Genomic DNA, 25,223 nt, shown 5'->3' on the forward strand with positions numbered 1-25,223 from the left:
CTCAAGCCTCGCAATCTGCTGTGGAAACTACTAGAAAGCTATATTCCTTATTCAAGCAGAATTCCCAATGAGTAAGAAAGCATTTGTTATAGGACTTTGAGGCAAACTCACTGTTTAGCTTTTTAGACTCCTTAAAAGTCAGACTCTTTGCTCTGCTTCCAAAGAACTGTCAGATCCTCAGTTTCCTAGTCCAAAGAACAAGTATTTCTCTGTATGCATCGCTCTTATTTTTTCCTCTTGTTTTCAAACAACCTGCCTAGCAAAAAAAAAATCCCCACCCTTCCAACTTTGCTGGTTTTAGGTCAGTTTCTCATTAATTTCACCAAACAGCCTTACAGAAGAATTGGGTACAAGAAGGGGAAGTACGTACATACTGAAGAAATAACATGAAAAGCAGAAAATACATTGAAGTTTTTTACATCACTCTCAGCTACTGACTCCAGGATTGTTTCTCTGAATAAAATGCCCAATAAAAAAAGTGGTTCTTTTACACTTCTTACGGTGGGTTTAAAAAAAAAAAAGGCAAAGGAACGATATAAAAAAGCCTTGAGAAAAATTCCTTAAAATAAACAGATTGCTAGCTACACCCCCTGTGGCAACCTGGGATACATTCTACATCAATGGTATTATTTTCACTGAAGAAGGTGAAATGGGAGAAAGATCACCATAGACAAAATTAGTATTTAAATAGCCTATAGAACTTACTGTCTTGTTTTAACATAGTTTATTTTTTGAAAAAGGACCATGGTGCATTCTTCCTTTTTCTTCTGTAATTTAGAGATTTTCATCTCTATTGTCCCTAATTATTAGGTTTAGGTAGCTAATTAAGTTGAAAGCAGAATGAATTTTTGAAATTCATGCATCGTCAACAGAACTATTAATGTAAACCTTGTTGTTTCCGAATGTCAACAATGATTAAGCAGTGAGGATTTTTTTTGTGAGGTTACTCATTTGGGTGGAAGACCTTACCATGGTCATTCTTTTTAATAGTCTCTTCTTAAAACAAGTGCAAAATTACATGTTGCACTGATGCAAAGAAACCCAAAACATAATCTGTAGAACTGAGACACAAATCAACAAGATTCACTTTACTTCAGATCCTAAAATGGCAAAGGGTAGCTGAAAAGTATATCTTTTACTTGTAAGTTATGTAATAATCACTGTAATCCATGCCTGGCACAAGTTTTTGTTAAAAATCAGAAAGAAATATTCAGCTTCCAAGGCTGGCAGGGATACAAAAAGTCCAACTTGTTCAGAATAAGCAAAAGGAAGAAAAACAGCCAGAGAAACCATGGCAGACAGACACAGAATCACAATGTGTTAGATCTATTGTGTTTGTGCACTTGAGGTGTAAGTGCACTGCTGTTGTGTTTCCTACGCTTGACAAGTCACTCCAAAAAGTTCTAGAATTCATTGATCCTGACTCATAGGCCAAGAGGAAGGTCTTGTCCCCGCCACATAATTTAAGGACAACAACAAACAAAAGGTACTGTTTCCTGATCATAAAATGTGGTGTCATTCTCTTTCCAGCAAACACACATCTCATCTGAGATTAGTCCCGTGGCTGAATCATCACAACCTCCCCAACAAAGACCAGATGCTGACAGAGGTGAAAAGAGTGCTGATCTGGTGTTCCACACTTCTCGCTGAAATAAAAACCTAGAGTATTAAAACGAATGAAAACAAGAGTTATGAGAGGCCGCGAAATATTAATATGCTTCATTTTACGCATTATTGTCGGCTATGTAAAATAATAGCTCCATGTACACAAGCATACCTGGCTAGCGCTCATGCCTGTGTGCGCTTGCGGGTTCCTGCAGGAATCTGTACGGGCCCGGGGGCCGCAGGACTGCTCCAGTGCGTCTCTGGGTTTTAGAGCGGTCAGGTCTCGCTGCAGCCCGTGCAGCACAGGGACAGGGGACAGGCCCCGCAGCAGCACTGACCGCACCGGCCCGTTCCCCGCCCGGCCCCGGTCCCCACGGGAACGCTCCGGAACCCCCGGGCTCGCCGGGCAGCAGCTGACGCGGTGCAGCCGGTTTCTGCTGTTCCCGCGGACAAGGGGCAGCTCTCGTCACACACGCCCCGCAGCACAGACCTGCCATTGCCACACTCGGGAAGCGTCTCACACTTTATTACCGCGAACACGCACCACACGCCCGAGGGCAACCGCTCAGCCCCGCTCAGGCGGCGAGACCAGGTGACAGCGTCCCCCAGTCCAGCCCTGGGCCGCCGCCGGCCCCTCAGCGGCCGCTGCCTGTCCCGCCGGGCTGGCCCAGCCCAGCCTGCTGCACCGCGGGCCGCTAGCCCGGCGCCACCACAGCGCTTGTGCAGCGGCGCTACAGCAGCGGCCGGAGACGCGGGGAGATTTGAGCCCCACCGGCTGCCGTACGCCGGGAGGTGCTTCCGCGGACAGCGGCGGGACGGCCCCGGCCGCGCCATGGAGCCCTTACTGCCTGTCGCCCTCCTCCTTCTCCTCTTGCTGCTCGTCCCATTGGCGTTGCTGGCGAGGAGGCCCCGCAGCCTGCGGACACCGCCCCTCAGGCTCCTGGTGGTGGCCGGCTCCGGTGAGTAGGGGTTGCCGCCAGCGGGAGAGGATGGCTCCGCAGAGCGCCAGCGCAGGGCTCCAGGAACTACGGGTCCCGGCATGCAGCGCGGAGCGAGGGCGCAGGCGGCGCTCGCCAGCGTGTCCTGGTGCATGCCGGGAATTGTAGTCGCGCTGGCGGTTCCGCAGCAGCGGGTGGGGGCGGCCGTGTGTCGGGAGCCGCTGCCCGGGCCGACACCGCTGCGCCCGGGCCCCACCCGTGCGGGTCGGGGGCCCTCGAGGCCGCCACCTGTCTTGGGGCGTTTTAGTTCTTAATTTGAACAATTGTTAAGGTTCATCTTTATTTCTCATCCGTATCTATGTCTGACAGTTCGGTTTCTGAACCTTCAGGCGGCACATGCGTTTCATTAATAAATGTATTGACTAAAACTGATGCAGGACAGACCTGTGCAGCTGTCTGGTCTTCTGACAGAAAATGATGGATGGCGATTCGGGGCAAGGTTTTTCAAAGATTGGTACAACCCCCACAAACGTGGCATTTTGTAAGAATTTTATCCAAACCACGTCTCTTTTGTTTACTCACAAGGGTCTCATGTGCGTCTGTCAGAGGCAGCTCTGTTGTCCGCACGTGTCACCACACACTAAGGGGACACACACATCTGCTACTCCTTGTGACCTTGCTGAAGTTGCAGGGCAATTCATTTCCCCCCAAAATGAGGCTACCTTGAAAATTTGTAGTTGCCAAATCCAGGCAGAAACTTTGATTTCATCACCTCAGTACCCCTGTGGTTTTTGCACACTGACTAATTGAGTAATAATCCCAGGTCTTCAGCAATCTGAGTTTGACTGGCGGTTTTACAACTTTTCAGGTCATCTTTACCTCCAGTAGGACCGGGAACATGCTTGTTTTCCTTCAGTCCCATGGAATCTAGTTTGTACATACTAAAAAGTACCATCGCTATACATAAGCATTCCAAGTGAAATAATTCCTAAGTCAGTTAGGATCGATGTAATGTTTAAGCTTATTCTTTGAGGCTTCTTGGAAGTTTGAATATCCTGCTCTTCTGTGAATACTCAGATGATTGCATTAAAATTTGTGAAAGCTTCAACAAGATTGCTCATGAGGCAATCCTTCCAAAAATATTTGAAAAATACTGCATGGAATTCTGTGGAAAGGCGTCAAACTCTCATGCCTGGTGCAGCAGCACAGCTTAGCAGGTATTTGCCAGTCAAGAGCGTCTGACTTGTGGAGCAAAGGTCTCTTACGAGGATAACGGCCCTGGGCAGCAGGGTGTAGCAGAAATACTTTTGCTTTACTGTTTTGGTTTGCAGCTTCCAGCAGAGTGAAAAGTAACACATCCGAGAAACATTTATGCACACACTTACAGGTAGAATTTGATGTTAAGCTGATCTAGCCTAACAGATAAAAGGTGAGCCAGCTCTACCCACACACACCATCTTCCCTCTCTCTTCATCCACTGTTACAAGTATTCCTATAACTTTGGTTCAGGAAACTCAACTGACAAAAAAATATTAACCCCGCTCCCCAAAACCGCAAAAAGTACACCCTCCCCTTCTCTCCAGTTCAGTGCCAGATTAGCTCCTGGAACAAGGTGACCTTGCACTGAAGAGGTTGCAACACCCATTCAAGGGCAGCAGTTAACACGCTTGGCTGGAGCTGCGCTGTTGATTCCATAAGCACCTGGCCTTTACGCTGGCATGGCTGTGGAGTGGAATTGCTGCCAGCTCAATGCGCATGTCACGAGCTGGGCTGGCACAGGACAGAGTGCAGGGCAGGGTCAGAGCGCGGTGCCACGGCACAGCTCCTGGCTGCATCCCAGCCGGATGCATCGCACCCCGGGGCAGCTTTGGACTGTGCACTACCATATAACCCTTTGCTCAGTTGCTTTTGCATCGTGTACAGGATGTTGAACACAAATGTTGTACTTCTGTGTGATCCTGGTTCAGTCCCATTTAACTGAAAAGCTTCCAGCAATATAGCCTCAGTGGGAGCTGAATTGTCTTCATCTCATTACTTAATACTTAAACAGTCTTAACAATCCTTTAATTGAATCCTCTACTCTCAGAAGAGTGTCACTAATAATAGTAGTGCTAGTAAGTTTTAAAAGGAAAAGTGACTGATTCAGCTGAAGAAATTGTAAGTTACAACATGTTTCATATAACCAACTGCAGTTTATTTTGTTTTTACAGGTGGGCACACAACAGAAATCCTGAGGTTACTTAGCTGTTTGTCAGAGTCATACTCTCCTAGACATTATATTCTTGCAGACTCAGATGAAATGAGTGAAGCTAAAATACGTTCTTTTGAACAAAAAAGGGCTGAAACATTCTCCAGTTCCCAGGTAACTTGTTAAATGTGCTCTTGTAAGATAAAATTATCTTAACACTCTAATTCAAGGCAATTTGGAAGTCATTCTTTAAAAAGATGTTTTTAAGATCAGTAAGCGCTTTTGATTTTCTAGATATTGAAAATCACTTGCACTGAAGTTCAGCTGAAGGTGGCATTTTGTACATACTGGTTTTTACATTTTTAAAAGTTAACTAGATAGAAACTATTGATTAATGCTGTGCTAGAAAGACACTGAAAATGCAAAGTAGGTATACCAAAAAAAGCAAATGCCATTCTTGATACTAGTTTTCACTACCACCTTTCCTTACTTTCTCTTAAAATGGCCTTTACCTCTTGTTAACACGTTAATCCATTTGAAGCAATGAGCGAACATAATTATAGTGAAAGCAGCTTGAGCTTCTTGCTCAACAGAAGTATGCACAAAATAAATCTCTCTTAATTATGTATATCAGCTAACCGTAGAAGTGTTATTTGTAGCTATAAAAATACTGGAGCAGAAATATGGTAGAGTTTTTATAATTATATTTTTCAGTCTGGTATCTCCCTCAGTGACATGCATATTTTTGAAAAAAATTATTAAAATGCTTTCTCTAAGAAAAACTTAATTGAAACTGTATTGTTTTTGTGTGTTTCTAGACTGTGTTTTGGTTTGATTTTAAAACTGAGCATTAGTTACACGTTTAAAAAGTATGCAGTACCTCTTAATGTCAGATAGTTTTCTGGTTGATGACCTGAGCAAATGCTGAACTCCTAAAAATCGTGGAAGAAAATCTTGTTGATATTTTTATCAATTTTTTTGCTTACTTTGACCTAGTTTGTTGTATGATTAACAGACAGCAGCGTGACTCTCAGGGTACTTGAAGTGTGATCTCATGTCCAGTGAAATTAGTGGACAGTATATTTTTATTTAGAAATTTTAATCAGTGCAATGGAAATGAATGTTCAGACTGAAAAAAAAAAAAAAATAGGTTTTTCTGAGCAAGCAGTACAGCATGCAGTTATTTACATGGTATTGATTTAATATGGTGCACTTCTGATATTTCTGTTGTCTTCAGCTGTACTACTGGGACAAAAGACTGTAGGACTCAGTACCAATGATTTTCAGAATAACCCCTATTAATGTAAAGCAGCTGCTGCTCAGGTCAGCAACAGGCTCACTCGGGAATGATATTTTTAAGTTTGTTTACCCCACTTTCACCTTGGAAGACAAAGGTTCCTTGCTTACCACAAGCTGCTGAATCAAGTGGAGATGATTTAGTTTAAAATTGAGCATGTCAGTGACTTCTCTCATTGTGCACCAATTCTGAAAGTTTAGTAAAGTGTCTGGAGGTATTTTCTGTTCAGAGAAATCTTGTTTGGTAGTCATGTACACAGTCATACACACTTACCTGAAAATTGTCCAACCCTAAATTATTTAATTTCTTTAAAATACACATTTTGAGTATTAAAGGATTATGCATTTTCCATTAGTTCACTTAGTTTTGCTGAACAGCTTCCCTTTTGTACCCTCTCCAACTGCTAACAGATCATGTAGCTGTATTTTCCTTCAACATCAAAAGCCAGAGGAACATTTTTGGCTGTATCTGAGTTTGCTGTCTGGATAACACATGCTTTTTTTCCTTTGGCCATTCTTTTTCCACTGAACAAAAATATTTAGAGTGAAAATGGAAGATACATTTTGGAAAGTAAAGGTCACACGCCTATAATATATTTGCAAACTTTCAGAGTGTGCTTTCAACTAGTGTGTGTTTTGGCACTGGGGATGCTGGAGATCATCAAGCATTTATAAATCGTGTGTTAGTAGCTTCTTGCAGCTTTGAATAAATGAAAGGGAGAAGTCTGAATACTTCAACCTGTGTTCATTCCCTTCCTCATCTTGTCAAGGAAGAAAATTTTTCCAGAACTAAGGATTGGACAGGAGACAGATTACAATACTAACATAACAGAAAAACCAGTGTACACATTTAACAAATCCCAATGTAAAAAACCCACAAATGTAATCAATTTCTGGTTTTGATCTGTGGTCTAGCCCAGTTCTAAAAGCTACAAGTATTCAGGGAAAAGAAAAGGAAGCCAGAATGAGCATCTTGCTCACGAGAAGCAAAATGCTGCACATCTGCCCACTAAATGTCTCTTGAAAAAAACAAAACAAAAACATCCAAAATACCTCCTATGAAAAGCCTCTGGTCCTGCTGTCAGTTTCCTCTCTGTTCTCTGTTGCCCCCAGCTGGTAACCGCAACTGTTCTGTAATACATGGATGCCTCAAGAGCAGTTGCTCTGGGAACCTGTGCGCTCTGCATGGAGAACCTGCTGCAGCTCCTGCTGACCCACTCGAGCAGCAGAAACACAGCTTAGATTTGTTGACTGAAGAATATGACTTCCTCACCAGCTCTTATGTGCCCATTTGTCATGTCCAAGATGAGCAACCAGATTAATTAACATTTATATAATGCTCATCTGACCACATGTTCTTTTCCATTTTATGTCTCATGAGAGATACCATGCTAGGAAATCTTGTTCCTCAGCAGGAAAAGTAACTACGTAAACCCAGTTTCTTTGCCAGCACTGCAGTATATTCAGTTGAGCATATTATAATAATTCACAGCAGTGGCAATTTTCCATCTACTTTTCCTTGCATACTTGGGAAACAACAATATTGACCAGGTAAAGGACTACACCACTCATTTTGAAATTGCAGTACCCAGTCAACTATTATAGAATTGCCAGTTTGGAACATTTGTCTTCAAGTAACAAAAAAGACTCCATCAAAGATGTAAGGAAAAATAAATGCAAAAATATGACACCATAGAAGATAGGAGAGCAATTTTTTTGTAGTATCAGACATACTAGGCAGTTTTCCAGCAAAAGATGCAGTAGGTGCCATTGTCTGGAACACTAACAGTACGACATCAGATGAGAGGCTGGGATTGCAGAAGCACCTGGCAGTGGCTTTTAAACAAACAAACAAATCTGGTTTTCTTTCTCAGCTTAATATTTAAGGATCGATTGATACATGGGCTAAAGTCCTAACATATCACATAAAGAATGATGTGCAAAGTTTCAAGCACGTTTTTTTAAGAGCATAGAAAGAAATCAGTTTGATCTTTGCTTGAATTTTGTAAGTAAGTTTCCACTTTGATACTGATTGGGGTCCCTGACAAGTTTCACTGAAACCAGCTTTTTTGTGATGGAGAAAAATCACATACTTTTTTTGGCAAGTGTTGTTTAACACTGTTCTTCCTGTGAAGGGAACATCCTGAATACTTCCACTGAAACTGCCTAAAACTACCTTATCATACACGTGTTTCTTGCAAGACAAAATACTACGCAAGGGTCTGAACTCCAGTTACAGAATTTCTTTTTATCACCTGCTCTCTTCCAGGTCTCAACTCCACTTACAGAATCTCTTTTTACTACCTGATTTTTTTCCAAAGCTTCAAGAAAGAGAGAGGTAGTGATAACAAGAATCCTGTTGAATGGGAAGCAGGGGGCATGCTTATTTTTCCATATTCTGTTGTCAGACGGATGCAATCAGAGTTTCAACACCTGCAAATAAAACAAAACAACCAGTTCATAACATCTGTTAACACCTGCCAGCATCACCACAATTGAAGAACCTTATCGCAGAGAAACGGGATCATTTCAGTCAAGAAAATTAACTTGATATTCTGCATTTATAAGCAGGCTGTTTTGTTTTGATTTGTTTTAAATTCTTTCCACCTTATACATTAAAGCCCCAGTTATTGCTATTCAAGACTGATTTGTAGTTGGTATTTACTGTACAGCTATCGGCAACATAATCTTTTCTGGTTGCAAATCACCAAGGCTAAGCTATGACAATTAGCAATGCTATATTTAGAGTAACTGGGCAATTTTCAGTATTTATAATAATATTTAGAGTCTCTCACTCCCAATATGATTTATGTCAGAGTGACAGTGATCTGGTGTCCCATATGAAGCAAGACAGTGACCATTGTCCAGATCTAAACAACATGTCAGCATCAATGAACAGTGCACTGAAGCCACTATCTTTGGTTTTCATTTCAGCAGTCAAAAAATTCATTGGCATTGGGATTGCCTTCTGCTGCTGCAATAGTTCTTAGGTGCAATTCCTCTGCGTCAAGGTAAAAGCCATCTGTGAAGAATGCAGGAAGCCTAAATACTGTTAACTGCTTTTAGTGTTCCAAGATAAGCAGGAAACATCTGAGTTTTATTAATTTGATACCTTTTACACACAGTAAATCTCTACTTTTTCCTGGGAAAATAAGAAAGAAAATTAGTTCTTAAACTTATTTTTTATTTAATGATATGATGTTCTTTCCTGTTTCATTATGCAAATATTTTGAATATTCATCTTCCATATCTTTTGAATAATCATTAAGTACTCATTTAAAGGGCAGTGATATGTGCTGTTACATTTTTAATAGTACTCACTGGACTTTGACTGAGAAGCTGTTATGTTTTCTGCGGTGAAAATCCACGAAGAATTTAAACAGGCAAGAGGCAGAAGAGAGTCACTGTTTGGATTGTATCTGATCAGCCCTAGACTTGTGTCTCGCTGACCACGAGATGGGGCACTGCGTTAACATACTGCTGGTGAAGCTGCTCTAGCTCAATTGTTTATTAGCTTAGGAATGTTTTAAAGTAATATTAGAAGAGATTAAAAATTAGATAGTTCTAGTGTTTAATTTCACCTTTTTGCCAGGAGCGCTAAGCACAACACTGAATAAGGCATGTAAGAAAAGGTTTCATACCCAAACATTTCCAAACTAAATTTAAAAAAACTTGGCACAGACAGATCTAATAACTCCTATAGAAAGAGCAACAGCAGTCTTGGAAAAATAACAACTCAGCTTATCGTGCTCTCTTCCAGTTCACCCTTGATCGCATTCCCAGAAGCCGCGAGGTTAGACAGTCTTGGAGCTCCTCGGTGGTAACAACCCTGTACTCTATGCTTTACTCCCTTCCTTTGACCTACAAACTGAAACCAGATTTGGTAGGTAAACTTTGAATTATTAAGAACTTGCTAATCTGCACAATAAAAGCATTTGGAATATCAAGAGATTGCAGACTGTATCTCAATACGTATGCTTAGATTTACAGTTCACAGGAAAAGCACTTTTGAATGTAAAATTAAAGCTGAAAGAGGTACAGCAGCAATACACCAAGAAAGAGAGAACAGGTTGTACTACTGGTGAATTAGAGGAGCAAATACCAGTTTTCCCTCTCAGAGTTTTCAGGTAACATCAGAGAGTGTCACTCCCTAGTTCATGCTGGCAGGGCTGGCACAAATGAGGTTGCTGGTTCTTGATAACATCTCTTCAGGATTGCAACAGCACAAACTGTGCCTGAAAACCTGGTTATCCTGTGGGCTGGTCTTGCTCCTGAAATGGTATGACCAGTCTGGAATGGGCAGGTTCAGACCAGCAGAAATATACAAAGATTCAGTTCTTGTGCTTACATGGACTTTTCAGCTACATGCATATTTATTTAGTATTTGGTTGACTGACGTTAATTACCTGATGACAAAAAAATATCACTGCTAAAGTGGCAACTCCTTGTACTTCAGTACCTTTTTCAAGCTTTTCACAAAACTGCACTCTCATGCTAATTACAACATTTATTTAAAAATTCACACACTTTATTCAGGGTTGTCATATTAGAGAAATAAAATAATTAGATCAATAAAATTTTGTGTTAATGCTCGACTCAAAAGAGAGTACACTGGATTCCCAATTCTTTAAAAGAAATTTTGGTTCAAGCTGGCTTTTAGCTAGAGCTACTGTCACCTTATGGAATCAGTTAACCAGACGTGAGGGTTGGGGTGGGTTTTTTTAGTATTATTTTAGCAGAATTTCAAATTAATATTTTATGGGTTTTTAAATATTTTAATGAAACCTGTAAAAACTTCTGCAGTTACAAGATATTTTTCATAATTTAGTAGCAGCATATATACACCCACTGCAGATGTAAGCAGCCTTTTTTTAGCTCTCACTGTGAACTCTACAGCTAATTCTAAAGAGGCTTGTAAATATTTGTGGTGGTTTGAATGTTTAGAGAAGCTGCTGTGAATAATTTGATCTCATTGGCTTCAACAGTACTGGTCAGTTCCTATCAGATCAAATGCTACTTGCTTGCTGGAGTTTTCAGAACAGTTTAGTGTGCAGAACAACAGAAGCAGCTTTTTGTAGGTTTGTTCGGGGTTTTTTTAAGCCCCTTCTGAAAACTAGCATTAGGAGGGAGCAGAAGGTGGCATACAGTGACTTTATCTGCAGGGGAAACAGTAGAGAGATGTTTACATGAAGTGGACATCTTACATCAGAGGTGAGTAACAAATATTTAGGAATCACTTTGCTACATCACTGGTTTTATTTAATATATATACTTTTTTAAACTTATTATTGCAAAAGAAATTGACTGGAAAAATCTCACTGTGTAGCTTATTACCCAAAGCGACAACAGGACATCACAGAAGAAGAGCAGGAAGTTACTAATCTAATTCCGTGGTTTCTCTGTTTACAAGAGGCATTTAAAGTGACAGTGGGATTTACATGTAGAATTACTAGAACCGGTATTGGAGTTGATATGCTGTGATAAGCTGTAGAAAGCCTAATGCTTTTGAAAAACATTTGTCCTTGTAAAATTAAGAATACATTTTAGCAAGGCTTTTAAGCCCTTTGTGGCGTTTAAGGGAACAACTGCCTCAAAATGCTATCTAAAGAGTCCTTATCCATGATTAGAGAAGGGCTGGAGGGGAGGGTGTTCCCAAATACTATTTTGCCAGGTACCATCATCAGCCACCACAGCAGCTGGTATTGCTGCTGGCAGGAGCATCTCTGGCCTTGTGCCAAATCTTACACCACTTGAAAGCTGCTTGCACACTGCTACTTCTACACACATCTTAGCTTAAGAATTCTGTAAAATATAAGAAGTCAGAGAGCTGTAAATATTTCAAAGCATTTCTCAAACAAGAGTGATTTGGGGATTAAAATGCCTCACATTGCCAGTGAAAAGATTCTGTGTGGTATGTGGAATAACTGGTAATATTTAATTACCTTTAGAAGAAAATATTTGTGGTAAATTGCAATTCCCCCTACTCTTAGCACAATGTAATGCTTAGTAGTTTAAAGAACTAGAAAGGGTGGGACAAATGCTAGCATTTGCAGGACTCATCTATAACTTTTGGCATGACAATCAACACCCGAATTTAGAAACAAGCACTGTATTACATCATGCTGAGAGCTTCATATTTTTAAACAGTAAAGCTCACGGTACTGTACATTTTCAGTCTAGGCAACTGTTTTTGTTTAACTGCAGGAGGGAGAGACAACTTTGAGTTGCTTCTAAGTCATTTGTACATTTGAGTGATTCCCAAATCCTTACACTTCCTTTTAGGCTTGTCAGAAATGTGTGTGCCTTTGAAGGAATGACTGAAATCTTCTCCAGACACCCAAAAGCTAGAGAAAAGCAGAAATTTTGCACTTTCCAAGGAATGCAGGGCAAGAGAAGTACTGCAAAGGGAGCCTGAACCATTAGGCTCACAAAGGCAAGATTTGGAGCAGATAGACTTAGGTTGGCGTAACTAGCATATCCATGGAGCCAAAATAGCTGTAAAGGGGAAAGAGCAACCCTGGCTGCACAGGAGTTACTTTATATGTGCTTATTTACATGAGCACTGTGTCTCCTTTGTATCTCACACTGATCTTCTGGCAAAGCTTCTTGGTTTACTTTGCATGAGAAAGCAGTTCCATCTAACCCTTCTCAAGATAGTGAGTTTAGAAAGAACTGAGCAGCTTCCAAGAGACCTTTGCTGTCTTGCAGGACTTGACCCACACTTGAAATGGGCCTCCAGAGAGTCTAAGAAATGTAAAAGTTAGCTTAGTTGTTCAGTTTGAGATCATCTCCAAGAGGCCCATTTCTGACTTATGAACATCTGTGCTCTGCACAGTTAAGTCCCTTTAGAGGTATTAAACCAAGTAACAAAATTAAGATGTCAAAAGTGATGATCAGCTTCTGTGCCTATAGCCAAGAATTACAGAACTGTAAGTATCAGAGTGTTTTGCAGGCTGGACAGATTTTACAACATGTCAACCTTAGATAGGCTTCCTATGCAGAGGCCTAAAATTCCAGGAAAGCAAGTCTTGTGCCAGCACACTCTGCCTACACCTTCCTTTCCTCAGAAAAGCTTTTAAAACAGTTCATCAGCTGCAGCCAGATGTAATAGGCAGTCATAGACTCAGAGACTGCCAACTCCTACCACAAAAACAGGCAACAGGTCAGAGAAGGAGGACTTTTATTGCCCTCATTGAGAGAAAGGCTGAGAAGAAATGTAAAACCAGAATAAGATGTTAGAAGATCTACTATCTTGGGAAAGATGCAAATCCTACTTGGACAGTTACAGAAAACTAGACAAGCTGCACACAGATTTTTCCCAAAACCAGAAAAAATTACAGAATCTTACACAGATTATTTGATGTCCAAAAAGGAATAAACTGATGTTACAGCCTTCCTATAATATGCTTGAGTCAGTAAGTTCAGAGGAAACCAGTCGTCTGTTCTCTTGCTGCTTACAGAACTATTGTCCTTGTTGTCTCTGGACTGATTCGCCAGCCCTGAAACAAGGTCTCCAGGTGATCCAGCCCTTTGGCTGGGTTGTTATTATTCTGGTCATTCTGGCATACCTGAAATTCAAACTGAAAACTAAGAACATGTGTCCACCACACAGCAGAAAGCTGTACATAGATTGCATCCAGTCCTTGTTTTCAGCCATAGATGCACTATGTAAATGGGTCAGTGATTTACTCTCCTTTAATGTAATTAAAGTTCACCTAGAATTGCACAGAAACACTGTGAGAAAAGCTCCATTCATTAGTGGATTGTGCATCCTGAACCCTTAGGGCCAGACTTTTGTTGCTTTTCTGGGGACACTTCTCAGCAGTTCCTACTGCCTCAGTGTTCTACAGAGTGTGAGACAAACAGATCTTTTCAGATCACTGCTGTTTGGAAAAGCCTGGGTTAAATCAGGCAAAGAAGGCCGTCCTTCCACATTAGGGCCACCTACCCATGGGAAGTCTGTAGTAAGCAGTTTACATTTGCACAGCAAGTACAACAAGCTCTCCCATCTCCCTCCCACCAGCTGTCAGCTGAATGGGTGTTTCTAGAAGCCCAAAAGCTGCACAGCTGATTTTGCTTCTAGCAGTCTACCAGTTCTCTTATGACTGCACATCCCATCACACAGGCCTGGTCCCCTGACTGGTTAAATTCGCTACAAAGAGCTTCTGGAGTTGTTACAGAAGTGTTCACACAGTAAGCTATGTGAAAGGAGATCATTATTTCATTTATCTAAGATTTTCCGTTCTTTGTGCCCTGCTCAAAATGTCTTAAGTTCACAGCACTTTAATAAATTACTATGATGAATAATAAGTTATTGTCCCTTATGTCACGGTGCTTATTAGAACTTTGTGGAAAACTACAAAATCTGGGTGGTGGCATTTTTCCTCTATTTACTTTGTAACAAGTGAACTTTGTATAATACAGTATTAAGTCTCTCTGGTGCATTCTTTTGTACACTGAATCTTTCCCCACTATTTATAATTCTTTTGGACCAGACTGATTTTACAGTATGTCTGATCTACTATTGTTCTTCTGGGATCAAAACAGGCGAGAGTACGAACAGCAGATTAAGACTGTCAGCGATACAAATTGTATAGTCTAAAAAGAAAACAAGTTAAGCCATCCAAATGTGTTTAACCTCTCAGTGTTAATGAAGACAAGACTTATTCACCCTTCCTCTACCTTGTGTGCTGTGTACAGCTGCCCTGCAGCCACAATGGAGAATTACCCTTTGCTGAGCACAGATAAATGTCTAAAGCTATTCAGATCAGTTAGTTTACTGCCAGGTTGTAGCTCTTTTCTTTCTGTGACTGCCTGTTAGCCATGCCTATAGACACTGCATTTCAGAGGGAGGATAGAAACAATAAACATGAACTGAGATCTTAGATTTAAACAGAGTTTAAACTAAAGATGGATCAGCCTTAACTCCTCAGCTATCAGGTTCATTATGAACCTAATGAACACCCTGGTCACGCTTCCATATACGTTATAAAGCATGGTTTCAAGTAAACAGTGTCACTAAATCTGACTGCTGAACCAGGCCACTGGTACACAGATTCAGATTGTAATACCTCTAGGTTTTGCATTGTAAAGACATTTCAGGCAGGTATTTGATGCAGATTCTTGCTATACCAACTGCAGTGATTAGGTGGTAGCCTCAAATATGTTTATATATACAAAATACCAGTTTTAGCTTACTTAAAATACTGCTTTCATGTTCTAGTTATATTAATGCTTGACTAATGAAAGACACGTTGAGATTTGCAATTTCTTATTTCCTTTTGAGTAGAAGCAGGCTACTGTAACGAGCAGTGCTTTTTGATATCAGGAGATAAGCCCTTGTTTTTAAATAGACTCTAAAAGGTTAGATGGTATTTCTCATGGTACTGTCACCAAGAGACTTTAGTCAGGCTCAGGCTCAAGCAAGGTGACCCTTAAAACGATAACAGCTTGCTGAAAGACAACTAGTACCTAGTGTTTGTAGCTACAAATGTAGTTCGTTAACCACCATTTCATTTACTTAGCAAAAGCTTTTTACTGAATTGTTTCATGGCCAACTTTTTCACCCACATGGAGTCAAATTTCCTCTGCTTCCTACTAACTTAGCAGCAGCAATAAACCACAGACCCACTCCATGGTAATATGGGCAGGGAGTTTATTCTCCAGCCTGCATCTGCCTTGGTAGTATTGTTCGTTTTTAACCAACCTTCTATCCATCTCTGATAGTTTCTCACAAGACTCACTGGTGCCACTATCTCTTGACCCAAATTGCTGGTGGAGATCATGATGTTTGGTTGGTCCCCCTAGTCTGGGTGTTAATTTTTTTATGACCAACACTAACATTCCAACAGACTTGAGTATTAGTACCACTTTCTCACCTGTCATTTATTATTATTTTCAAGTAATTGGTTCTATGTTTCTCATTTTACATTTGGCAGCTAGAGTGGGGAGGATGCCGAGCTCACATGTCCCATTCTGCTTCCACATGCCTGCAGAAGCATCATGCACACAGATAGAAACTACCACTCCAAAGGCCTTTTAATCCCGGTGACAGACATGGCACATTTCACCTGAAATATAGGGGCAGTTACGCAGGGTGCCTAAGGTTACCTTCATCAAAAAACAAGTCAAACTTGCGTGTTTCTTTATACATCAAAATCTAGATTCTCAAACTTTCCTCACTAAGTTGTTGCCTAACTTCTGAGACTCTTAATGACTCAGTCATCTTTCTTTTCATGAGCTGAGCCCCTAGGCATACCCAGAAACAGACCCGAGCTATTTGCATCTTCACAGTGTCAAATAGCCACATGTAGAGCCCAACTCCTGAGCTCTGCTGAGATCCAGAAACTAGAGCTTCTCTCACTACTTTGTGTGTGGATGCTGATCCAAGTCACGTGCTGGCCCCCTTCCCTTGTCTCTTGCCCCTGAGGGTACTAGGCTGGTAACTCTGGGTCAGGTCACTAAGTGCTTAGAAGGCAGAAGTGACAATGCCTTGTGCTGTTAAAACTAAATCCTGTTGTTAAATCAAGTTCCTGGTGCTTTTGTGGAACCTCTCCTTTTCTCCCATAGAAAAATCCACAAGGCAGGATTTTTGTCTCCCTCTCCCCAAGCTTCTATAAACTGAGAGCTGGGAAAACAATTGAGTTGGTGATCCTTCCCAATATATTTCATTCTATGCTGAAAATACTCAGGAAAAAAAAAAAAAAAAGTAGTGCACATTAGAAACCCAACTGCACAGTGTGCTAATTTGCTAATTTAAGTCCTTGCTATTCCACTTTCCTCATCCCATTCTGACATTCACTGATCTTCTTTCTCCTAGTTAGGTAATCTGCCTGTAGGACCACACATGTCTCTGCTTGTTTTGAAAACTGGGTGTATTGTATGAAAATAACAAGAACCAAACCAACAAGATGCACAGAAGTGAACTAGAAGTGTTTTGCGGGCAATGCCACAAGCTATAGGCACTGACCAGCCTGAGCACAAGCTGTTGCTATTGAACACTGTAACTACCTTTTTGCATCCGGATGATTCAAGTGATTTAGACAGTAGAAAATTAAAGTATACCCATGTATAATTCAATTCTACTTTAATTACCCAATTTACATCAGACTACGCATCTAGATTTTTTGTCCTAGCCTGCATGCCGCAGGTAAGTTCAAACAAAAATCAGGGTATGAAGTTTTATCTGGTTTTATTTTCAAGTTGTGGAGAAAAGTGAATAAAATAAGGATAAGATCTTCACTATTCAAAAAGAATAAGCCACTAGGTAATGACCTTTATATTGTTTAAACAGAACCTGAAATTCTTCTTTCTCTCCACCAAGAGCAGTAATAAGCATTTTTTTCAACCTCAAAAATATATTAAAAATTCTAAGCTAGTTTTCCTTGAGGTTGAAAACCTGAATTTTCAGACATGTTAAAGAGCTAGACTAGCAAAACTTTAACAAGGACACTCCCTTCCACATACTTAAGTATTTATCTTCTAAATTCTCAGATTTCTCTTGTTTTTCTTATTAGCAAATAGATTTATATTCCCTAGAAGGGACCTTGTTTCTATCATAACTGCATTACCTCCATGGAGACAAAGTTTCTCTTGAAACCTTTGAGAGTTACTCATTTGTGAAAGCAGTAACAATTTTTCTGTTTGCCATCCAGGCTTGAATTGTGATCAATGCTACGAGCAGAAGTTGGTTCATAATGGATATGACCTTTTATGTGTGAATATATTTTAAAATAGTTATATTCAAAAGAAAATAGCACATACATTTTATCTTATTCTCTGAGTATGCTACTGAATCAGAATGCATGCTAATAAAAAACAATACTCTTCATACCTGGAGATCTTCACTGAGAAGGATATACAGGAATCTAGATGCATCCTCTGTGAGGAGTAAATTATTGTTTTCCTGTTGATAACGTAAAAAATACTGGTATGAGAGAAAGAAAGCACTGTACACCAAATCCCATGGTGAGTCCACAGCAGAGCTGTGGGTACAACCCTGGTTTCTTGACTCTCCAGGCTTGCATCTTGGCCATGATCTCATAAGGTAAATGTATTTACAATTAAAATGGGTGATATTGGTTCACCAGTGCTTTAGTTTAATTTTACAATTAGAGCATCTCCAGAGATCTGGTCCCACAAGTGCAGGGGCTGTTGAGGAGACGCTGGGCAGGGACCTGAGCTGGGTCCCAGGGCAGCAAGTGGGAACAGCTGAGACCCAGACTCCAGGTTACAGCTGCCCCTGCGGGCAGCACTCAGTGCTTCTGTAGGTGAAGGAGAAAAATAGTCACCTTGCAGGGCACTGATGAGAAGTTTTCAAAGCAGTAAGATAATACTAAAAGCAGGCAAGTGCTGGTGAGCTCATTAGATGCTGTAATTTATATAGCAGAATAGAAATGAATTCTTTGCAGATTCTCTCTTTTTGGGCCACAGAAGCAAACAACCTCAGCTCAGCAAAACAAAAAACACACAAACCAAACCATTTGTTATTACACCCTGAAATCATACAAGGCAATAAAATACTGCAATGTCAAGCCCCTAACTCCTACCTGATGAGTGCAAGAGTCCAGAACTAGCCCTGACATTAAAATGAGCATGTTGTTATGGTTTTTCTTTTACTCTTTCTTTCAGTGTCCAAGGACTCCTACTCAGCCTTCACTAAATGTGACTGTACAGTTTCCCTGGCACTGAATTCATTCTCCGCTCCATTTCCCTTGTTTCTGAAAGATCCCCTGGGTTATTCTATTGTCAGATTTGTGGTTTCATGAGGGAGGCTTTCTTTATGTCAAGACAGAGTCTTCTGCCCCTGTTAGTTTTCTGTATTTATGTGTCATTGAATTTTATTTATTGTTACTTCTGGTACCTTTGTGAAAGGTTTATTATTTTTGTCTGCTGTTGTTTCTAGAATTTCATAAAAGGTGATTTTTGTAAGGTTTCCATGTATTGTAACTTGCTATGGTTCTTGTTGTTGTTATATAAGTCTGTCTACCAACAGCACAACATTTGGGTGTCTGTCATCATAAAATAATATAATATATATAAAATCATATAAAATATATAATGCCCAGATTACAGTCCCTTTAACTGCTTTCTCTAACTGGTGCATTTCCTTGCTGGCCTTTGGAAACTCATTCCCAAGCCAGAATTCACTTCACCTGGCAAGGTGAAAACTTATCAAACTTGGTCCAAATGGAGGAACTTTCTGCTGAAAATATTTTTGGCTGAGGAGTTTTGTCAGATCAGTAAATGGTCCAAGTTTCTTGTCAAAGGTGACTGAGATTGGTTTATATTCCTCCTTTTTCTTGATAGAGGAATTAAGGAGTTTCGTTTTGGTTTTAAATAAAGCCTTATTTGCAAGCAGGCAAGCTTTTATCCTAAATCTGTTCTCTGAGAGTATGGTAGTATAATCATGTTATAAAACTCCTTTTTCTTCTGTGCTAACTCCTTTTCAACTGTAATTCAAACTGGTTTTCCACTTCCTCTCTTCCATGCTTACTTTCTTTTTTTGGCCTCTTTCCCTTGTCTTCCTGAATATATCAGGAACAGCTATTCTAGTTTCCTTGCCTTTTCTGACACACCACAAAGATATTTTCTGCATTTTCATATCTTAATACACTGAACAATTATTTTTTGTTTGCACATGTTAAGTAGCCATTGAAATGAAGTATTTTTCAACAAAAGCCAAGTTTTAGCAGTCCAGCAAAAACACAAACAGAATTCTTTTTAAAATTACTGCTTTTAGGCCCACACTTGTTCTGGAGAAGCAGAAAATACCTATTCTTGTATCCCCTACATTGTTAAAAGTATGGCTGTTTACTACCACAGATAAACAAAGGTCATGCAATTAAACCCAGCTTAGGTTAGTTTTGTATCACTCTACTAACCTTTGCCTCTTCTAGTAGTTCTCTATCACCATCATTCATTCCTTTATTCTTACTTCCAGTTGTTCAGCACTGTGGGGAAGGGACCAGGACTGAGGAGATCACAGCAATGTCCTAAACACACTCTTGGGGGGTAACTGGTGAGCAGCACAGTTGACCATCCACACATGCTCCTCACCCCACAGCAGCAACCAACACCCCCACACCACAAACCTGCCCAGCCCCAGGAACCCAGGTGGTTTTCTGCTCTCATCCAGGTGGCAAAGGCCAATCTCTGTGGAAGTCGTTAAGAAGAACAGCTGGTGTTGACAGTTTCTTATGCAAAGCAAATCTCACCTTAGTTTTACACTTTCTACTAAGTTTAGGGGGATTTACATTGTCCTCTCTTTGTTGTAATTTGGGAGCATAAGAAGTACTCAAATACTTGTGCTCATTAAAGATATACAGCAAATATATGTTTACATATTTATAAGAAAAATTGCGAGTTTTCTGCTTTACTCATTTCTGTTTTAACCAGTGGCCTGACATTTAATCCCAGTGAAGCTCTGAACTGCGTTTTCAGTGTTTTAGCTGGTAAATGTCATTCTGCTACAGTGCTGCATTCACCACCCCAAAGCAGCTTTTATCAGCCGTGGTGCCCTGTGCCAGCGTTCCCAGTGTGCCAGACTGCTGGCTTAGCTTGTTTTCTTCCAGCAGCCGTAGAAAATATATGAAACAGAAAAGCAAGAACTATTCCATTTTATATGAAAGTGATTAATATGAAATTGGATTTATAGAGAGAGTTGCTAAGTATTAATGTTGTATTCTGATCCTTTACTTTTACACCTCCATTAATATACAGATTGATTAGTTTCTTGTACTGTTTAAAAGTCTGGTTACATTTAATTGGTAAAGGATTTTAGTGTGCTGAATTTGGTTTATAAGGCCTAGCTGTGAAGCCAGGCAGCCAGTGAGGCAATTTAACACTTAGCTGGACATTTGTTTGCATTAGAGGTGAGTGTAAATGGTGTAAAGAGACCTGAAGCACCAGCTTCTGGAATGACCCCTGACGGCTTGTTGGCAGCAAAGTTGGATAGTCCAGTGACCAAGAAAGTCCTTGGGCAGTTGCAGCTCAAGAGTTCACAAAGGTGACACAAAAATGGTCTTTGGCCCCTTCTTTCCCCCTTTCTGCTGCCCCATCGACGAAGGCTGAACCAAATAAACTAGAGATCTTCAGAGACATATCTCATGCAGCACAAATATTTTACAGGCAGCCTTGTAGCTAAAGTAAATAGATATTGGGAAACACTTAACCCTGAATAGCCAGTTGACCTTGTAGAGGCCCTGGTCCTTTCTTGCCCAATAGATGCCTCGTTCTCCACAGCTTACTAATGATTGCACTGGATTCTCTGAGAGATATTTATATTCTGCTGGAGGGGAGAAACAAAAGCCTTGGTCTTTTCAAGGTAGAAGACATCAATCATTCTCCAAAATTTACTTCTGGCCAGTGTTTTGAAATTCACTAGTAGGACAGTTCATCTTCTCTCACATGTTTAAGGAAGGGTGTAGATGATTCACTTCCTTTCCACCATTAACAAGTTCATATACTGGCAGGAGCTGAACAGCAGCATTTCAAGCTTATAGATTCCACAATGGTTCCTCTTCTTTAGAATGTGCATATTAGTTTTGACAGAAGTTTCCCCTGTATCCCTTGATGAGTGTATGATGTTGGATTCCAAGCAGCAGGACCAGTGGTCTCCCTTCCTGCTGACGGTGTGAGAGGGAGTAGGCAGGACTGGTCAGACCAGATTTTTGGAGGGGAATTGCCACTCCAACATGTGAACAACTGCACCAGTTCTGGGTACAACATGTCTCTAGACACGCACTGAAGGTTAACCCAAGGTTAACTTTTAATGATCAGAAAGATTGATTAACAGTTGTGACTTACAGATCATGACCCCAAATTCAGATAGGGATCTATTTGTCTGTTGGCTTCAGTGGGTTTATACCAGAGTCTCTTTCATGAGACAGTTGCTAAACCTGAGCATTTCAGCATAGAAACATCTATAGTCAGAGTATTTTAGGGGCATTTTGCATACAGAGATCCTGTAGAGCCACATGTGCTTTATCTGGTTTGAATGGGTATGTGTGGAAGGGGAAGGAGCAGAAGCTGTAGGAGTTATGATCGGGTCATGTATTTTTAGAGATGCCTAGTCCATAATTTTCGTGATCTTTTTTCCCACATGGAAGTACTTTTCCATGAATCAAAGGGCATCTGAGAAGGAGCTTACAAATTATAAACAGTCAGTAGAAGCTATAAATTGAGCATATCATATCAAAACCTGGGTATTGTAAGGGTATTTTTTTATTATTTCAATTTTGATTTTTGCTTTTCTCTTTTGAACCTCAGTAAAGTAATAACAGCAAGTCAGTGTGGCCTTTTGAGCTATGTATAGATTCACAAATAGATCCATTTAGTATTATTTCTTTACATGAACTTTTGTGCATACCATTAGTTTGGAATTCATTCCAGCATTTACCTTTGTGTGTGCATCTAGACACAAGAATACCAAATACCAAAAAGAGTGGAGCTACTAGCCAAGTTTAATAAGGGGGGGGGAAGTAAGATGAAGTGTATGACATGGTGGCTTGGTAAAGACCATTATTGTAATAATTCAGCATTTTTATAAAACCTGTTATACAAGTCTCAGCTTCTGGGCTGAGGAGAATGTTAGGATGTCTACCAGATCAAAATCATATTTGCAATTGGTATTTTTTAGTATTAGACTCTGGAACACTTGTTTCTTATGCCTATGCTTACACTACAGTAACAAATGTTACTACAAATAGACATACCTAAACATGCCTTAATTTAGATATCAAAAAGCAAACATAAAACCCATTCAGTTAAAATGCTGCTTCTCAATGCCTGTATAAAACCTCGATGCCGTCTGCAGTTGGTGCATCTGTTGCCATGTAGCAGTAGCACAATCAACATCGTTGCAAATGAATCAAACTTGTCAAGAAATAGGGCAAAATGCATGGTTTAGTTCACAGGTGTGGAAAAGTTTATTTGAAATGCTACAAGGCAGCACGTGTGGTTCGTTTGTCTCCTTGCTTGCCAAGCCAAATGTATAAAAAAATGTATCTTCATTCTCAGCAGATTGTAGAGTAGGTTTTAAAGTCCCAGCATGGATTACCTGAAATCAGGTTCAGCAGGTGGTTTTAAACCGTAGTATATTACTCTGATTTCAAAAATCGAGTATGCCAAGTTGATGTGTTCAGCTTCCTTGCTTCTTAGCTATTTATTTGCTAATACAAAAGAATTACACTGCTGCAGTTTTCTTCTGCAAGTATTTGTGGCTGTTGATACCCTAAAATCTCAACATTAAACCAGTATACAGCATGTTGCTTGTAAGGGACTTCCAGAAAATGTCAGCAAGGCTTGATTAAATAAATAGTTCAAATAAGATCAGAATAATTTTGCATACAGTATTGCGTTCCCTTGATTCTCATAAGAAAACACTACATTATGGTCACCACATCGCCGAGCTAGATTTTTGGGGCCGTCTTAAAGGCAAAGGAAAGGAGAGAGGAGAGAGTCTGGAACTCAGCAGCGCCAAAGCTGCTGCTGATCTTAGCTGAGGCAAAGTGCTGTGAGCCAGTTTATCAGTGGGATCTTGCCACAAAGCAGGGAGGGAAGCATTCAGCAATGATTGCTACACCCCTGAAACAGAAACTCTGGTATTCTTTTTTCCACCACCAATGCAGTATCTTTCACAAGCTGGTGAAATTGGAAAAAAAGAAAAAAAAAGTGAGTTTATAGGATATAGGGCCATAATTTTATAAAAGAACTCTTTATTTCCATATAAACCCCAGCTGTGCAGAAAAGTGCTGATTACATGGTAGTAGTTAAATTTAGCAAGAAATTCCTTGCCTGAAATCAATTTTGATACCCATGCAGAGTGTCTAATATACCCTGGTTTTAACCTTTTAAGCAATCTGTTTTTCAGTTTACCAATGTCTAAAATTGAAAGACCACTTTATTTTACTGTTTTCATTTGTAAGTGAATTTAAGATCCACTGCTACAAGGACATGACATGTATTTACCAAAACACCTTCCTTTTGTATGCTTGTTTCTGTGTACTAGTGTTTATTAAAAGAAAAGAAAAAAAAAAGAAGAAAAACCAGTCATGCATGTCAGCTGGTAAATTCTGATGAAGGTCCTAACTCATCAGCACATTTTTGCTGAACTCTTAAGTGTTTTGCTGACTTAAGCCAGAGCTCAAGAGGTTTATACAAGAGGTTTATAACTGTATCCCAGGTTTAGTAATCCTAATTAAACTTCTTTCACCAGATTATGCCTAAATCTGTCCACAAATCTCATGATCGATACAACACAAAGCTGTCACTGAGGTTGGAACCTGTTTTAGTTACCCACGAGTCAAGGAATTCTGCATCCTTCATTGAAATTAACTGCCATCTCAGAGCTTTTCTCGTCCTCCTTGACATGTAAAGAAAGATGATCTTTTTTGACAGCTACTTTGAAATTATGTATTTTGTTTGCTGCATTCCTCCCCCTTTCTTTCCATATTCAGCTGCCTCTTCTGTTTTTTAAAATATCTTTGGAAGTAATTTTTTGGTAAATGTAATGTTATGTGAATATATACACTTTAAATTATTTACCGTATGAAAAAACTCGTGTTTTACTTTTGTAAAATGTTTCATCTCTTTTAGATACTGTGCAATGGACCAGGAACATGTGTTCCTGTCTGTATATCTGCTCTTCTTCTTGGGCTTCTAGGAATAAAGAGAGCAATCATTGTGTATGTAGAGAGCATCTGCCGCGTGGAAACCTTATCCCTGTCTGGAAAGATTCTTTACTACTTTTCAGATTATTTCATCGTTCAGTGGCCTGGTCTAAAGGAAAAATATCCAAAGTCAGTATATCTTGGTAGAATCGTGTAACAACAGAAGACAAGCTTCACCTAAAATGAACTCTGCAAGCTCCTCACTGAAGAAATGCATTCATGTGGCAATTTCTTTTCAAGGTTTCCTGTCAAGAAATTAGGCTGGTACTGGAAAAGGAGACAGTAATAAAGATAGCTCTATATTTAAGTACATTTTTGTGTAGTTGTGTTTATTGCCATCACGTAAATCTGTTCACCAGTACCCCATAATGGCCTTAAGTCTATGCTCTCTCTGTTTTCATCTAGCTTTCCTGCTATGTGAATGGCAATTTTTGTCTACAAATAAATATGGGAATTTGAATGAATGTAACATTTCCTGTAAGGAAACTTTGTGTAGTTTTCTAAATTGTAAGAAACAAAGTCTTG

The 25,223-nt window shown here is 40.0% G+C and overlaps 2 protein-coding genes and 1 long non-coding RNA gene across 7 annotated transcripts in view; 1 reads left to right on the plus strand and 2 right to left on the minus strand.

Annotated features, from left to right (window-relative positions):
• The window catches only part of TLCD4 (TLC domain containing 4), a 42,558-nt gene extending 40,643 nt beyond the window's left edge, over window positions 1–1,915 (minus strand). For all 3 annotated transcript variants that reach the window (XM_065071118.1, XM_005498754.3, XM_065071115.1), the window contains exon 1: window positions 1,778–1,915. The gene's annotated coding sequence lies outside the window, so the exon portion shown is untranslated. The remainder of the gene's footprint in view (window positions 1–1,777) is intronic.
• Window positions 1,916–2,372: 457 nt separating this feature from the next.
• ALG14 (ALG14 UDP-N-acetylglucosaminyltransferase subunit) lies at window positions 2,373–25,008 on the plus strand. Of its 3 annotated transcripts, none has more exons than XM_065071120.1 (4): window positions 2,373–2,564; window positions 4,754–4,905; window positions 9,788–9,910; window positions 24,245–25,008. In XM_065071120.1, exons 1-4 carry the CDS (start codon window positions 2,438–2,440, stop codon window positions 24,401–24,403), a joined length of 561 nt encoding a protein of 186 aa, XP_064927192.1. In that variant the 5' UTR covers window positions 2,373–2,437; the 3' UTR covers window positions 24,404–25,008. The 3 variants fall into 3 exon arrangements, with proteins under 3 accessions (XP_064927192.1, XP_021148518.2, XP_064927193.1); XM_021292843.2 differs by having other exon boundaries at window positions 24,625–25,008; XM_065071121.1 differs by lacking the exon at window positions 9,788–9,910 and having other exon boundaries at window positions 24,625–25,008.
• LOC135580037 (uncharacterized) lies at window positions 4,904–20,276 on the minus strand. Its single transcript, XR_010474092.1, has 3 exons — window positions 19,911–20,276; window positions 17,861–17,932; window positions 4,904–8,460 (listed from the first exon to the last, which is right to left on the minus strand). It is a non-coding gene; the product is annotated as an uncharacterized LOC135580037 (long non-coding RNA).
• Window positions 25,009–25,223: the final 215 nt, after the last annotated feature.

Source organism: Columba livia, chromosome 8, assembly GCF_036013475.1.
Source record: "Columba livia isolate bColLiv1 breed racing homer chromosome 8, bColLiv1.pat.W.v2, whole genome shotgun sequence".
NCBI lineage: Eukaryota > Metazoa > Chordata > Aves > Columbiformes > Columbidae > Columba > Columba livia.